Source organism: Prionailurus bengalensis, chromosome D4 (genome assembly GCF_016509475.1).
Source record: "Prionailurus bengalensis isolate Pbe53 chromosome D4, Fcat_Pben_1.1_paternal_pri, whole genome shotgun sequence".
NCBI lineage: Eukaryota > Metazoa > Chordata > Mammalia > Carnivora > Felidae > Prionailurus > Prionailurus bengalensis.
In genome coordinates, this window is record NC_057359.1 from 39,463,106 (window position 1) to 39,479,355 (window position 16,250).

General features: G+C 38.3%; 1 protein-coding gene across 15 annotated transcripts in view; it reads right to left on the reverse strand.

Annotated features, from left to right (window-relative positions):
- The window catches only part of NFIB (nuclear factor I B), a 458,039-nt gene that overhangs the window by 103,657 nt on the left and 338,132 nt on the right, over window positions 1–16,250 (reverse strand). For all 15 annotated transcript variants that reach the window (XM_043567244.1, XM_043567251.1, XM_043567246.1 and 12 more), the window contains exon 3: window positions 4,071–4,124. In XM_043567244.1, coding sequence (XP_043423179.1) covers window positions 4,071–4,124 — 54 coding nt within the window. The remainder of the gene's footprint in view (window positions 1–4,070; window positions 4,125–16,250) is intronic.

Below are 16,250 nucleotides of genomic sequence, written 5' to 3' on the forward strand. Positions count from 1 at the left end.
GATAGCCATTCAATCACATATTTCGTGAAAGTGACAATGGAGATTTTAATTATCACAAAGAAAATTAGGACAGCGTCTAAGTCCCTAAATTAGTGGTTTACCCTCCTTTGGGCCAAACAGTTATTTGCTATAGTTGAAAGAAGATGCAGAGTTCCGTGGCTTAGAAGGGATTAATTTAATGTTCAAAAAGAAGTAACTAAATATAAACATATTACTTCCGACCCCATCATAAACAAAGAAAATGTGTATCACAAAAAAATAAATAAATAAATAAGTGGTCTAGTGCTTCTTGACTAAAATAACAATGTCACATCCTTGGACACCACCAGAATTTTAGAGCACCTTAGCCCTGAAAAGATTACGGTGCCCATCCCACCATGTAACGAAGAATAAAAACAAAATACTAAACCACAGATAGTATACGGAAATGCAATAAACTGCTTAACGGCTTTTTAAAGTAAAAAAAATAGTGGCTCGGTAGGTTAAGTGTCCTTCCTTGGCTCAAGACACGATCTCACGGTGCATGGGTTCAAGCCCTGCGTTGGGCTCTGTGCTGACAGCTGGGAGCCTGGAACCTGCTGCAGATTCTGTGTCTCCCTGTCTCTCTGCCCCTCCCCCACTCACACTCTGTCTGTCTCTCTCTCTGTCTCAAAAATAAACATTAAAAAAAAATTTAGGGGCGCCTGGGTGGCTCAGTCGGTTAAGCGGCCGACTTCGGCTCAGGTCACGATCTCCCGGTCTGTGAGTTCGAGCCCCGCGTCGGGCTCTGGGCTGATGGCTCAGAGCCTGGAGCCTGCTTCCCATTCTGTGTCTCCCTCTCTCTCTGCCCCTCCCCCATTCATGCTCTGTCTCTCTCTGTCTCAAAAATAAATAAACGTTAAAAATTTTTTTTTTAATTTAATGTTTAAGTAATAAAAATAAGCCCCTGCAAATATGCTTTTAAAAATAACAAATATCAAATATCCCTCCTTCCAAAAATGTGCTGCTTTTGTTTGCTTATGCTCAGTTTGCTCACTAAGTTCTAAACCCAAACAAGAAGCACAAGTTAAAAAATTAAAGGCCTATATGAAGACATCCAGACTAGTTTGAAGAGCTTCAAGGTCACCCTTCAGAAGTTCTTCTGAATCAGCAGGGAAGTGGTCTCCGTGTCAGACAGTCATGTCTGATGCTGGAGAAAAGCCAAGCTAGAGGGGGGGGTTCGATTTGTGCACAGACACATGCATGACTGATTGGGATTCCACCTTCACGTCTCCCGTGGGGAACAGATTTCACAGAGCTTCCACCTCCAAAAGGACTTGAATTTTCACCATCTCTTCCCAAGCTGTTGAGAAGGAGATGGTGGCCGCCGCATGGCTTACACCCCCCCCCCCAAGTAAAACGACTGGTTGTAGGAGAAGTGTTAGCCCTCAAAGAGACCTTTTTCCAAAGTTTAGCTAGCTTCTCTTTGTTATAACAACACAAGCAGCAAAGTGATTGTTTCATTGTTTATGGTCATAGGCTGAATTTTCCCATGAATGCATTGTGCCTTTTTGAGATCCTGCGTCTGAAACTTTGCAGATTTCACATTTCAGCCAAAGAAAAAGCCTCCTAAAGATAAATTAGGCTCTAAAATACCAAACATGCTTATACTTAATGAAAAGAGCTTTCAATAATATGTATAGTTTATCCTAATTGACTGAAAACAAAACCTTAATAAGTTCAGGTTTTTCACATTTCAGATTAGAAACCATTCTATATTCCTAGTGGCTTCATTTATTTCAAGGCATTCCAGAACAAACTCTTACTTTCCTCAAACCAGATTCCGTAATAATCTCCGTGATCAGGTGCCTAATACAATGATACACAATGTATGTTAAAATGATGGAATGTTTCCGAATCATTAAAGAAAAATCAAATTTTATGTTATTTTATTTGGGTATCATATATGTTTTATTATATTCTACCTGAGAAACCGGTAATTGACGTGCCATTTAAGTATATACAACATCCAACTAATCATAGTATGATCTACAACATCCCAATTTTAAGACATCGTTCTCAAAAAGGTTTGATTTCCAAAGAAAATTTAACAGGGAAAAAAAATTAGAGGTGTCCTACCTTGATTACTTCTGTTTGTCATATTATATGCAAACAGATGATTTAAGAGATGTGCTATGCTGAAGGTAGCAAAAAAAAAATTTAACCGAGCTTCTTGACAAATATTGAAAAATCAAATTCTGACATTATATAACAATTCAACAACTATTCAGCTTAAGTACAGAACGTAGCTTAAGTACAGAACATTTTTAAGTGAGGGTAATTCTTTGTGTACATGTTCAGAAATGGATTTCAAACAATAACAGCTTTATCAATTTCAAATGCAAAGAACATATCCTTTGTTTAGTCTGACTGACTTACATTACTTAGCCACTTTTCTTCTATTAACCCTCCCCCACCCCATTCTTTATAAAATGAGTGAGGAAGCTTTTACAAAATGTTTGGACACAATTCACTTTGGGTTATCATGCGATGCAGAGAAAATATTACTCAGCTGAAAAGAAGACATTTTAGGCGAGTTAAAGACATTATAAGCTAATGAAATTTTCTCAACTTCAGAAAATTTCTGACAAAATTTATTAGATTCAAAATAGTCTGCCTTTTTGGTTCTAATCTCCCACCAACCCCAAAAAATAAAATAATACATTTAACTGGAAATTACATTTAAAACTGTTGTGATTTTTGCCTGTTTTGTTATTGATCTGTAGGAATTTTGAAGGATTCTGACTTTAAAAGTGGAGAAAATTCAACTTAGGGTACATTTTTCAACTTATATTTAATTAGGGCTTTTTTACCTTTGAATTATATGTCATTTCTGTCCAACAGTAAGGTTTTGTATAATACCACACAGGTTAAGATGTAGTTGGAAAAATATATTTTTTCTAAGATAAAAATAAAGAACAAAGTACAGGCAAGACTCAGAAATAAAAAATATATTGTTTGGACCTCACACTTTTCCTTGCGTATTTACCTACTGTATCTTTCCAACATCATTTTAAAACAAGACTGGCCTGACATATTTTCTTACACGTTGGGGATTCTTCAGGTTTTTCCACCTCATATTAGCAAAGCATTAGGACAAGGGAGATCGAATAATTAAGGACCTGACACTAATTCTCCCTGAGGAAACTTTTATTATTACCTTTCATAAACGTTTTGGTTTATTTTCAATGGAAAAAAAAAACAGATGAGATTATTTTGGGAAGTAGAGGGCACGTGTGGTGAGTGTGGATTGTTTTGTTTGTTTTGTTTTGTTTTTGTTATTCCTAGAGCACTCTTTTACCAAAGTTACAGATATAATCAAAATCCTTACGATAACGAAATATTAGAAACCCTGCTTTGACAAGTTTTACGTCCTGAGGAAAAAAAAAAAACAAACCTCTCCCAAATCAATGTCAAATTCTGTACGTTCAGATTTAGGAACAACAAAACTATGAAGAGAGCCAAGTTATAAAAGCCCATTTTCAGATCTGGAACAACTTCTGAAAATAAGAGGGTATTTGGCATGTATTATACTAAAGGAAAAGTCCGACTTTCATTATTCCCTGATTCTTGGAATCCAATAAAAACCTTATGGAAGAAAAACTCGTTCGCAAAAAAACCCTTCCCTGAAAACATACCCAACCACGACCGCACCCCTCCTTTTAAAGTAATGACGGTTGATAAACTATAATAAGAGTATGGAAATTTTTACTTTTTCTGGTGCATTTTAAAAGGATGACTAAGAGGGTTTTTTGGCTTTTTAAGCAGCAATGACGTTTAGCACCTGAACAATGCACAACTAAAATACGTGCATGTTCATTTTTCCAGAAACACCAACAAAAATTAAAACGGTGATTCGGTTAAGACTGATGACGCCCGTATAGAAGTATCCGCCACTGTGAAGGGCCCAAACAGAATCACCTCGCATCCTGATCATACCTGCCTACCAGAACAAAACAGGCAGCTGACCAATGATGGGGTGTTTATCAATACAGTGGTACCTTTGTTCTCCAACAATGTTAGATTGCAAACGTCCTGGAACACATATTTACCTGGAGGATTCTTGGCAGGATCATTGTGGCTTGGACTTCCTGATTGTCCAGAATCTGTAAAGAAATCACAGAAAATGTTTTCTTTTTAATTTGTTTTGAAAGAATTTCACAATCCTCAAACGGACTTTAAAGAAAAAATTTAAGGCCCAACAATGAAGCTGAGTGTTGAAATAAAGTATACTTTCCCAAGCCTTTCAGCGGTAACATTTTATTTATCAAGCTAGATGAATGTCCATACATATTTCTATGTCAAACGGCGGAGGGGGGGGGGGGTGAGTAGAGACCTATCATCTTCTCAGGACGGAGCAAGGCTTTCTGGAAACAAAAGGTCTGACCACAAAGCCCCTGAAGGTGGTTTGAAGGTTGGGCCTGTCAGTAGCAATATGAACTAAAGCAGATACATTCCCTAAAAATGCAACCTGAGTGTAATTAAACATGCTTTTAAGAACCTGAAAATGTTTTTATTCCATGAGTATAATAGATAGAAACGAGAGTCTGTTTTTCCAGGATTTCATGTGCATACACACATATCCACTCCCATAATCTCCCAACCTACTGGATCCAGGCCCAGATTTGCCTGCATCCCATAATAGCAATCGATTTGCAAACACCCAAGAAAAGCATAAATTACTAGGTAGAAACTAACAGAGCTTTGTGGAGAGCAAATTGTTGGATCAATTTAATTTCCATCTGTGATAGACAGACTCTGCAGATAAGGAGAAAAAGATCAATGTAGTATATCTGAATTTCCTATCCCACGTTATTCTCCATTGATGCTTTCTGTAGGGAAAGCAACGTGGAGGCAATACTACAGTTAGGCAACACGCCCTTCCTAGCTAATCTAACACTGTTGTGTTTTGCTCACTCCTCTTTCCTCCGTGTCCCCTCTGCATTTATCTGTGTCATTTGGCCCCATGTTATTATACACTTACTTGCAGGTTGCTTTGTAATCTTCCTTTATTGGTTCTAGTATTTAAGTTTTGTCTCCCCAACTAAATTGCATGCTCCAAGGCAGAAGCAGAGATTCTGTCTACTCCTTTTGTGTCTCCCTCAGTGTGCGGGGGTGCTGCTCGTGGCTGTGAATGCACTGGGCTTTCGGTAAATGCCAGAGGAATGACAGGCTCAGATTCAGCCGCCTTGCTTGCCTGCCTAGAGAAGGCAGTTTTGAACTGGATAGTGCATGCCCACAAAATTTGATAGGTGGCCCTAGATAAGTCTCTTCCCTGAAATCCTGCCATGGTACCTAAGCCAAGATAGGAATCCAGTCTCGTTTAAGCAGAAAAATCTTACACTGTTTTGTTTGGTTTTTTTCAGCAGGGTTATTCTGCTCTTCCGTGTAAGCGATTAACATATAGCAATTGCTGCTTCTATTACTAAATGCAAGGGCATCCTGTTAGCTTCTTACCGTATAAAACTTGGTGATTTATTTTTGTGCTTTGCCTCATGCCTGTTCACCAGATTTAATGCTGAGATCAGAAGTCTACCTCTTCATCCATTTTCCTTCATCTCTTTTTTTTTTTTTCCCTAGGATAGGTTTCGTGAAATCTTAGCAAATATATTTACGGATTCCCACATTATCTGCCAATTCATTTCTGATTTCCCAAAATGGAAGTAAAGAAACTGGTAAGGGTTACTCCTGCAGTCTGAGTTTCAGCTAGTGTCTCCTGCTGACAGGCACAGAGTTGGGTATTCTCTACAATGCTTGTCTCTAATCTCTCATGAATACTATGGCTTTTTCTGGAAGGGAGGCAAGACTCAGTGACTTATAACTTCGAAGATCAATCTTTCTCTTTCTACATTCCTATAAAAGATGGTATGATATTGGCCAGTTTCCAGGCATGGAGTATGATAGTTACATAAAAATGATAAATGACATTATTTTGCTACGGCTTCAGCTATTTCTGCCTTGAGTTCTTCTGACAAATGTCCTTCAATATCGATAGTACATTCCAGTTTAATTTCTCAAGTGACTCTAACATTTTGAGAAGTTCCTACTTATTATTATTAACATACCCACTGACCAGAGATTCTTCGTATTTTCTTTTTCCTTCTAAAATGACTTCACGTTTATGGAGGTCTAAACATGCATCCCTCAAGGTGGCTAATGCCACCTTCCTGATGACACAACATGAGGTCAGTTGAGGTTGTCCTCAGGGAACAGGAGTTGTCGACTCTCTGTGAGCCTTCGCATGTTTCCTTAAATCAATTTCAAAATGGCACCACAAAACTCTTTCCCAACATCTGGCTACTAAAACTTAGGTCAATTAAAGAATGAAGGTCTCTTCTACTCCCAAGAAAGTATTCAGCTAGAACAATGGCAACCCCTTTTACCACAACATCCCACTTGGGAAACCCTATTCTTTTCTGCTGCAAATTACCCTTTCCCCCACTTCCAACAAATGCACACCAACTTCTTCATTTGAAAATAATATTATTACTAAAAAAAACCACAAGTATTTGAGGGAAAACTGAAGAAGACACTAAATTTGAGTCACACACTTGCTTTTCATAAGAATTCCACTTTCTAAAATGATCTGGCATTTACTGGCACACAATGGAAGATTTTCCCTCATATTCCAAAGTCTGTGCCTTCTCATGAAGGAAAATAGCATATACTGGATCCCAAAACATAGAAGAGGGCCCCTCAGGGAGTGAGCCAGTGAACATTTACTTTTCAGACTGTAAATTCTAAGGCTATAATCTACTCTTAACTCTCACGGCACCTTATACTGGTCACTTAATTCCAACTGCTGGAAAAGGAAATAACCAGAAAGTCACAGTTGGCAGAGAAACCAAAAAGAACTGTTATTGTGGTTAGCTTCAGAGAAGGAATTATTCAGACCACATCTAAAACCCTTCCAATTCACCACCCAGGTCACATTACTCTACACCCAAAGGTTTTACTCAACCACCTCCATCATCAAGTCCTCTGTGTGTGTGTGTGTGTGTGTGTGTGTGTGTGTGTGTGTTCTTAATATGTTATTATGAATTCTAGTTCTGTTCCTCACTAGTAGTGGGATTTTTGTGCAAAATTACTTCACTCTTAGAGCCCTGTGGGCCTGATATTTAAAACTGTTGTACTATCTACCTCATAGAGCTGTTGCAAAGCTTTTATTATATAAACCATCAAGCCCTGGCCAGGCACATTCTATACAATCAGTAAATGAAAGATAGTAAACACAGAGGTCACATTAAAAAAAATGATTAATATTCCTTTTTTTTTTAATTTTGAGAGAGAGAAAGAGAGGATGAGCTGGGGTGGGGAGACAGACAGAAAGCGAGAGAGAGAATCTCAAGCAAGCTCCACACCATCAGCACAGAGACTGATGTGGGGCTCAATCCCACAAGAGTGTGTGCCCACTGAAAATTCCCATGTCAATGCTATAGCCCCCCTCTCTTCTCAAGAGAGGCAGGCACTACCATCACAAGACTCTCAGGAGCTGTCACACTCAAAAGGCAGTAAATACCAGCCACCTGATGAAGACTGCCTTCCAGAAGACTGAAGTCTTTGGAGAGCAAGACTGGTAAGAATAGGGGTTGTAAGTTGCCCAGCACATTGGGTCTTGAATCCAGGATCAATTTGGATGCAGTGGAAAACAAGAGAAGGGAACGGACCTTGCAGGCAGGAGACCTAAACCAGTCCTCCATCATACCCTCCACATTTTATTTTCTCTTCCTTGATCTTAATCTAGATCTTCTACGTTTCTTTGTCTCTTTCTGACTTCACCGGACATAATGTACAACTGAAATAGTTTGTATTACATACTTACAAAAATCTCTTTTAGCCCATTCTCTATGTTTTAAAAGTATAAATAAACATATATCTTCTTCTTGGAAGAAAATAGTTAATGAATCCATTTCTAGATCACTACTTTCTTTTTAAGTCCATTTAATTATTTGTGAGGGGGGAGAGGCAGAGAGGGAGAGAGAGAGAATCCCAAACAGGCTCCACACTGTCAGTGCAGAGCCCAATGCGGGGCTTGATCCCATGGACCATGAGATCATGACCCGGCCTGAAATCAACAGTCGGATGGACTCCCAAGTGACTGAGCTACACAGGCATCCCCTAAATTACTTTATAAACTCAATCCATTCCTCCTCCCCCAGAAATAAGAAAAGGTTCACATCTCCAAATGACCCTTTCCAACTTTTCTTCCATTCTTTTGTTCCATTCCCTTTTAAAAAGCAGTCAGCCTTTTATGGTTCTTCTACTATCTAAACTTTACCTAAACAGGGGCCAGTTTCCCTAATGGCCCAATTTTAAGGAAGATCCTGGGATATGTAAGTGACCTAAATGATTTGTCCAAAGTTACATGGCAACTCTTGAAACATATGTTCTCTCCATGGGCCACCCATTCAGACACACTACCCCTTGAGTGGGTATTATACAATCTTAAAATCATGCACAGCCAAGGGATCTTTCAGCAGATTAAATGTTTCTGGGAACTTTACCTTACCCCTAACTTCCCTCCTCCTTCCCACCATTTACCAATACATTCAAAATCTTTTTCATAAATTTAAAAAAACCCTTAGCTATTCTAAGTTAGACATAATTAAAATCTATACACTAATTGATGCTTTCAAAAGATTGGACAACTCTAAATCTCAAGTTTTACTAATAATCTACTGGAAGGCCAATAAAAGGTTTGTTAAATATATAAGATAATAAACAAATAATAACCTGTTCCATGTTTGTTATTGAGTACTAACTTTCTGAGGTTGATGAGCTCAATTACCTGATCGGGGCAGATCATCAAAACTGAAAATTTTTTGAAGGTCACTACTGTAAGCATCAATCAGATGTGATTCAGATTCATGGGACACCTTTGGTAGTCCAGCTGCTGATGTCTGGGACATAGTAAGTTCTCAATACACGCTTATTAAATTTCCATTTAATGTATAATAATGCCCTTTAAAATACTGCTCCAACAAGAAGCACACATATTGTACGCTTTCGAGAGCTCAGACTCTTCCCAAAGAGGAAACAATGTACAAATAAAATATAATACACCATGATAGGTATTATTAACGAATATATATCAAGATCAGCAAACAGTTGGTTCTTCCTAGGAAGGATGAGCGAGGGTGTGTCATAGAAGATATCAGAGGGGAGGGACCTCATGGGCAGGGTCTTCAAAGATGAACAGATCGGATCTCATATCTTTCTAGTACCTTATTCTACTACCAAGGTGATCTCTTTAAAACCCCAAACTGATTAAGCTACTTCACAGCTAAAACCTTTACAGGTACTCCAAATACTCACGGGAAACTCTCCAAATGTTTCAGTAGGCCATTCCAGGTACCTTCTGGTCCTCACCAACCCCTCGGTCCTCTTTTGGCCTTCTGCTCCCCCCATGTGTCACTTACACTGGGTGCCTCCAAGCCTTCACCTTCCACCCCCCCCTTTTTTTCCTCCCCCAAGTCCTCCATATTGAGGACATCCGTTTTAGATTCTAAAATACATGAAGGCCTGGACGTTGACCTACTTAGCCCTACAGCCCTAATCTTTGATACAATGATGTAGGGCCCGACATTTGGCTGAGTAAACCAAATGAGCAAAAAACAACAGGCATGTAAACTATGAAGTGTGCAAAGAAGAAAGACTAGGCACGTCCCTCAGGGCAGAAACATACAGTAGAAGTCAAATAGATATAACCTTTGTGGCAAAAAAAAAAAAAAGGCGGAGGAGGGTTAGGTATACAATTCCCCGGGACCAGGTCTCCTGGCCCCATGTTAAGGCTCAGTTCTGAAGGAGTATTTGGAAATGGGAGGGGTAGGCAAGAGACACTATTTTGAGTGAGAAAGTAATTTTTGGTGCTCTCCTACAAAGGGAAGAAATGTTTGGTGAGGGTCCAGGAAGCAAGCCCAGAAGCCTTTAATGACCTTTATATATTAGCTCTCTTTCTACCCCCGGATGAAACGCATTTCAGGAATTCATTTTCGTCTCTGACACCACGACTGCACTATCAACAGGAAAACCAAATTTGGGAGGCGGGAGTTGAATTTACAGTCGTTTTGGTGCAAAGAATGGATGGAACAAGGTAACTTGTCAGGTCCTTTCTAGCTCTAAAATTCTATGATTCTATAACAATATGGCTTTTATATCAAGGGATATCAGAAGAGTAAATGAAACCCACATCGTAACCTGTTAACCTACAGATAGCCTCTTGCTAGAACTAAAATTAGTCATCATGCGATAAAGGCCCCTTTGTCATATTCTTTTTGCTTTAAGCAGGTAAAGAAATAGCCCATTGTCAACTAAAGAATACCACGAGATTTTTTTTAAAGACTTAGAATGGTCCCCTTCTTTCTCTCCTAAACATTAATTACCAACACACGAAAATAGTATATTTTTACAAATCAAATACACAGCATGCCAGAAAAAAATCACTTACGAAAGAGAAAAGTCAAGATGTAAGGAACAAGCAAAACCCTGAGGGAAGGGATACAGATGCATGCATTTTATAACAGGGACACAAGAAAATAAGACAAAACTAGGCACCTTTTTAAAGGGGAGGAGGAGAAAACTATTCTCGTAGGGCAAACCTCCTTCACCCTCTTCTAGCTTCTTCTGCCTCAAGGCTTATGCCTCACTGCCTCACTCTTGCAACTCTGCTTTCTGCAATGACTGCTTCCCCAGATTTTACAGTGACTTTGCTTTATATAATTGCAATTCTGATGCCATAATTCGCCATCTTTTTCTCCAGCACGGTTAAAACACGATACAGCTTCAGTTTAAATGGAGGACTGTTTTATCAATTGGGGTGACACAAAACTATAATTTGATAAAATTTTCTTTTTCCTCTATTAAATGTCTGTTAGAATCACACACACACACACACACACAACTATAGTTTAATAAAATTTTCTTTTTCCTCTATTAAATGTCTATTAGAATAACACACACACACATACATACACACACACACACACACACACACAGAGAACATAGGAAAACTAAGTGCTTTCCTTGTAGCTCATAAGCATGTAAATGTGTAGGGAAATGCCTGCCCATTTTCTGTCTCTCCTGCTCTCCCTTGTCTTTCTGCTTCTGCCTCTCTTCTCTTCTCAATAGGACATCCCATTATATGGCATCCACTTCACTGCAAAACTTGGTTAACCCACGGAAAGCATGAATTCTGGCATTTTGTTAATGGAGTCCTTGAAATGCTCTTGCCGAATCTGTACCCCCTGGTCTAAACCCAGTCCTGAGTGGGAAGAGAAATCAAACCTCTCTGAATACGTCCGGCAGAATCAAAATAATATTCAGGAAACGTGGCTTTCTTTATATTCTTAAATCATGCTTTGTAATCTATATTATGTCCCATCGAAAGGCCCATACTTTCAGACCTTCCTTTCTATTGGTTAACACAGATTTTTAACTATGTGTTCAATATAACAAAGCTCATCGTTTTAAAAGAGGTTGCTATGCTGAACGTCCTTACAGAGAAATTAACTTAACCAAAGAAAATACAAAACAAGAGAGGAGATATGTAATATATCCTCTATTCCTTATTCCTACACATTCCACTAGCTCCATTTTTAAACTTTCTTTGTAAGAGCCACATTTTTGCTTAGCAGGGTGATTAGGTTTAAAGAACCATATCTCAAGGATTAAACTAAGGATTTATTTGGGCTCAGGACCAAAATTTGTCCACAAGGAATTAGCCGAAAGACAGAGGCCACTGAAATTTTAGAAAAAAAAAAAAAAAATCACATGACCAGATGCAAGCAAATTAAACCTGTTCACAGGAGGAGACTATTGACCAGTTTGGATACAAATACCCCTGCACAAAAAGTGCTAAACCTGCCAATATCTCTGACCAGAGGTTTGCACTGCTTCATTAACTAGCACCAAAACCTCACAAATGAAAGCAGGGATAATCGTATCTGACCTTTCTGGCCTAAGATTAAGTTCAATGACTCTTTACTGATCCAGGGATTGAGTGAACCAAAGGTCACAACCAGGATCGTCTACACTTCTTGCCCTCGAAGCCTTCAGCCTTTAGAACGCAAAGATACCATACTGATCATTGTCAGGATTGCTAAGTTTCTACAGTGTGTTTTCAATTAAGTAAATAAAATGTGGTAATTAAATCAAGATTGCGTAATATGTTTTTGATTTGTAATCTCATTTAAATTAATTAACTGACTCAATCCTTGTTTAGTTTTTAAACTGGCCTAGTTAGGGAAAGAGTCCCTGGGAGCAAATCCAGTTTTCTATCTTTAAAAACAAGGCAAAGCAATCTGGCATACTTAAAAAAAATTTTTTTAATGCACCAGGAAAATATAAATACAGAGCAAGGGTGTTAGTGTAGTGGAGGGAGGCGTTTTATGGCATCATTTTGACTAAAAAAAAAAAAAAATTGTTCTTGCACTAGAGAGGAATAAACCAAGATATTATTTATGCAAAACATTTCTTTTCCAATTTTGTGAAGATTGCATGTTTGTTGGAAGCAAAACATCTCCAGCTGTATTTTAAGTTTCTGAAGAGAGTTGTAAGATTTATAATCTTTCATAAATGCTGCCCATATCTCATAATATTAGATGAACTCGCCACTGCGTACTTTAAGGAACAACTGGCCAATACGCTTTGCCACATGAAAACGATGAAGTACTTTCCAACGCCCAGCCAGATCCAGTAGGAAAAGATGAGATGTATGTTCTGTCTTTCCCATCTGGGAGACATTGTAGATTTCAGCTATTCTATGTAATACACTTTTTTTTTTTCTTGGAAACCAAGAAACCTGCATTTTATAGTAAGGTATGTAGTGCAAAGAGAATGTTGGTGAAATATGAACCTGAAAATGAAAACCAGAATGTCATCAGACTCAAGAACATAATTATGGAGGCAAATTGAAAAATCAATGCAGAATTTCAATATAAACCAAATGCAATGTTTATGATCATATTAGTCTTAGATTTTTCTCTTAAAAGGAAAGCAGAGAAAAATAAATGCTCTCATACCTCCAAAGCCCTGAATAGTACTTGTTATACTGCTTGACACAGTGACTTACTTATCTTGTTTTATTTTGTCCTGGGGTCTTCATGGATTAGTCTAAATCCTACATACGCCACAGTGCTGTGGACACATGGCCCTTTTGTGCTATGTCGTTTCATGTATTTCTCCAAAACTTAATATAATATAGTACATCTAGATTAAAACCAGATACAAGCCTTTCTAATATTTCATTGGCGATTTTTCTTTTTGGGGATCAGGATGTGTTTTCTCAAAACTGTCTGGAGAGTCAGAAATCCTGGGTCCCATTCAGTAACTGCCAACCACTTGTGCTCTGACCCTGAGCAAACCACTCACGCCTGAATCAGTTTTCATGTTGCCCAATCATTTAAAACTGGACACAAAAAAGGAGAGAGTTTTTTAGCCTTAGTCATTTACAGCAGAAATAAGAGGGGGGAAAAATAACTTCATGCAACAGTGAAAATATGCACAAGTGTTTGTGGAGCAAGGCTAACGTATTTTTTTAAATATACTTTAAGGTTTAATTTCTTACTTTCACTCCTACCCAAAACATCCCACCTAATTGGTCCTCCTCTGTTTTCACTCTATACTTCCCTTTAAAAACACTAACATCACAGGAAATTTTAAAGGAATAGAATAGTGTCCAACCCTTCTGTTATGTTATCAAATTCATGGGGTCAAGATACATGCACATCTTATTCACTGCTTAGTATAATTCCTGGCATGTTAGTAGATGCTCAACCAACATCTGTTGAATAAACAACCATTATTTTACAGTGGACAAGACCTTGACGGCTGCTATAACTCAAGATGTTTTTCATCTTCCTCAAATTATAATTAATTGCCAGTAATGCCAATCATAACTATTACTTGCCTGATGATTGTCTACACATATTCTTTTATTTTTTATTTTTTTAATGTTTATTTTTGAGAGAGATAGGGAGCGTACGTAGGGACAGGGCAGGGAGAGAGAGGGAGAGAGAATCCCAAGCAGGCTCCATGCTGTCAACGCAGAACCCGACGTGGGGCTCGAACCCATGAACCGCAAGATCATGACCCGAGCCGAAGTCGGACGCTTAACCGGCACCCGGGCATCCCAACATATTCTACTTTTAAAGAACCTCTCCACAAATACAAACTTAGCAATTGGTTCAATCAATGACTCAAAAGTCATTATTCTTGTTTGAAAGGTGCTCATTTGATCCTAAGCGGGAGCTCCTAAAAAGGAAATTTTTCCTTGCACACATTTCTCCATTATGCCAGGTGAAAAGATACTTTACCAAATCGTTAAAATGTTTATGTTTAAATCATTATATAAGCTTAGAGAAAAGACACTGAGTGAGCTTTTTACATACCGTGTTGGTTATTTATGATGAATGAGTAGCCTTTGCTTTATTATTAAATCATGGCTCTTTAAGTCCATGATGCCATATTCATATACAAATAAATGTATGTGTTGAATCCAATGGTGCACGATCATTAGCAGGACAATAGAGTAAGACAAAAACAATATACTTACTTCCTACCATAATAAGGCAGATTTGTTTGTCAGACATTCAGTACTGCTTTTGTTTATAAAATAGCTTTATCATAAAATTGGAAGGAAAAAAAGTCAGAGAAGTCACTTGATGAAACAGGAAGCTTGCTGATGTGGCTGAGATTGGCATTAAATGTCCTAACAGTTCCTTGATAAGTGGTTCAAAGAAGTTCTGTCCCCATGTTTTCAGGACAAAAGCTAATTTACCAGGAATAAGACTACTTGAACAATACATCATGCGAATGAACATTTTCGAAAAAGCATACAATGAGGAAACGAATGAGGAGAGAGCAACTTCCCCCTGCAAATTAAAACTGTGCCTGAGAGGAGTGAAACTCAATTTCACTGATACAAATACAAACAAACCGAAAACTCCCAGCTAACGTGATTCTATCTTTTTTCTAAGGGAAGGTCAAGGTTATTCGAATAAGTGGAATAGTTTCAAAGAACTCTGAGAAGTTTAGAACCCAAGACAGATATGAAGATTTGTTATAATCCTACGTGGCATTGTTCTTTCAAATGCCATTGTAAAAGGAAAGTGAAAAATACAGGTAATGTTAACCAAGAATAATAAAGACCCTGCTATAATAGAAGCCTACCATGGAATCCACTGTTCATTACTATGGTTATTCGGGAAATAGGAAAAAAATGATGAGACATATGTCGCTTGCTGTATCCATTTTACGGAAGGGAACAGAGACTACGGGGGTGCAAAGCCATGTACCGTGTGCTCAAAATTCCTTCCATTTTGTCATTTTGCTCCGTTTATCTTTAATAGAGATTCAAATGGACTCCTTATGATTAAAAAATCTCTAAGCTAAGTCTAAAGAGTATGAAAAAGAATGAGTTTCTGCATAATGTTCCATCCATATGTCTTAACCCTGAATGGTATCAAACCTATGTAATTTTATACATCAAATGCCTTCCAGATGTGACAAAACTTTAACGCAGACCAACTTCAAGTTTTTTACTGCAAGCTCATCTCCTATGCTCGCGAAGATTATTTTTACTGCACACACATTACCCATGGCTAATGTTCAATTTTCCAAATTGATTATTATGATGCGATTTCAAAACTGGCATTGCATTCCAATCAAAAAACAAACTATGCTGCATAGCGAGCCTCCAAAGAAATCACAAAAGAACCAAGAAACCACAAGCATTGTTTCCAAGCTGGAGACCATGCTTGATTACAAGGACAGTCGAACTCTCTCAGTACCTCCAAAACATGGAAAAGGGGAGGCAAGGTCATCTCTAATTCCTTGACAGAGCTAACTGCCAATAGAATGATGGAGCCTGTCACCTGTTGTTTTTGGTTTTAAAGATTTGTTCTAATCAGAGAAGAAAAATTCTTCCTGACATTTAAAGTATGTTAACATTTGATGGGGCGCCTGGGTGGCGCAGTCGGTTAAGCGTCCGACTTCAGCCAGGTCACGATCTCGCGGTCCGGGAGTTCGAGCCCCGCGTCGGGCTCTGGGCTGATGGCTCAGAGCCTGGAGCCTGTTTCTGATTCTGTGTCTCCCTCTCTCTCTGCCCCTCCCCCGTTCATGCTCTGTCTCTCTCTGTCCCAAAAATAAATAAACGTTGGAAAAAAAAAATTTTTAAAGTATGTTAACATTTGAAAATTAACCAAAAAAAAAAATTATTCATGGGAAATTTTCAA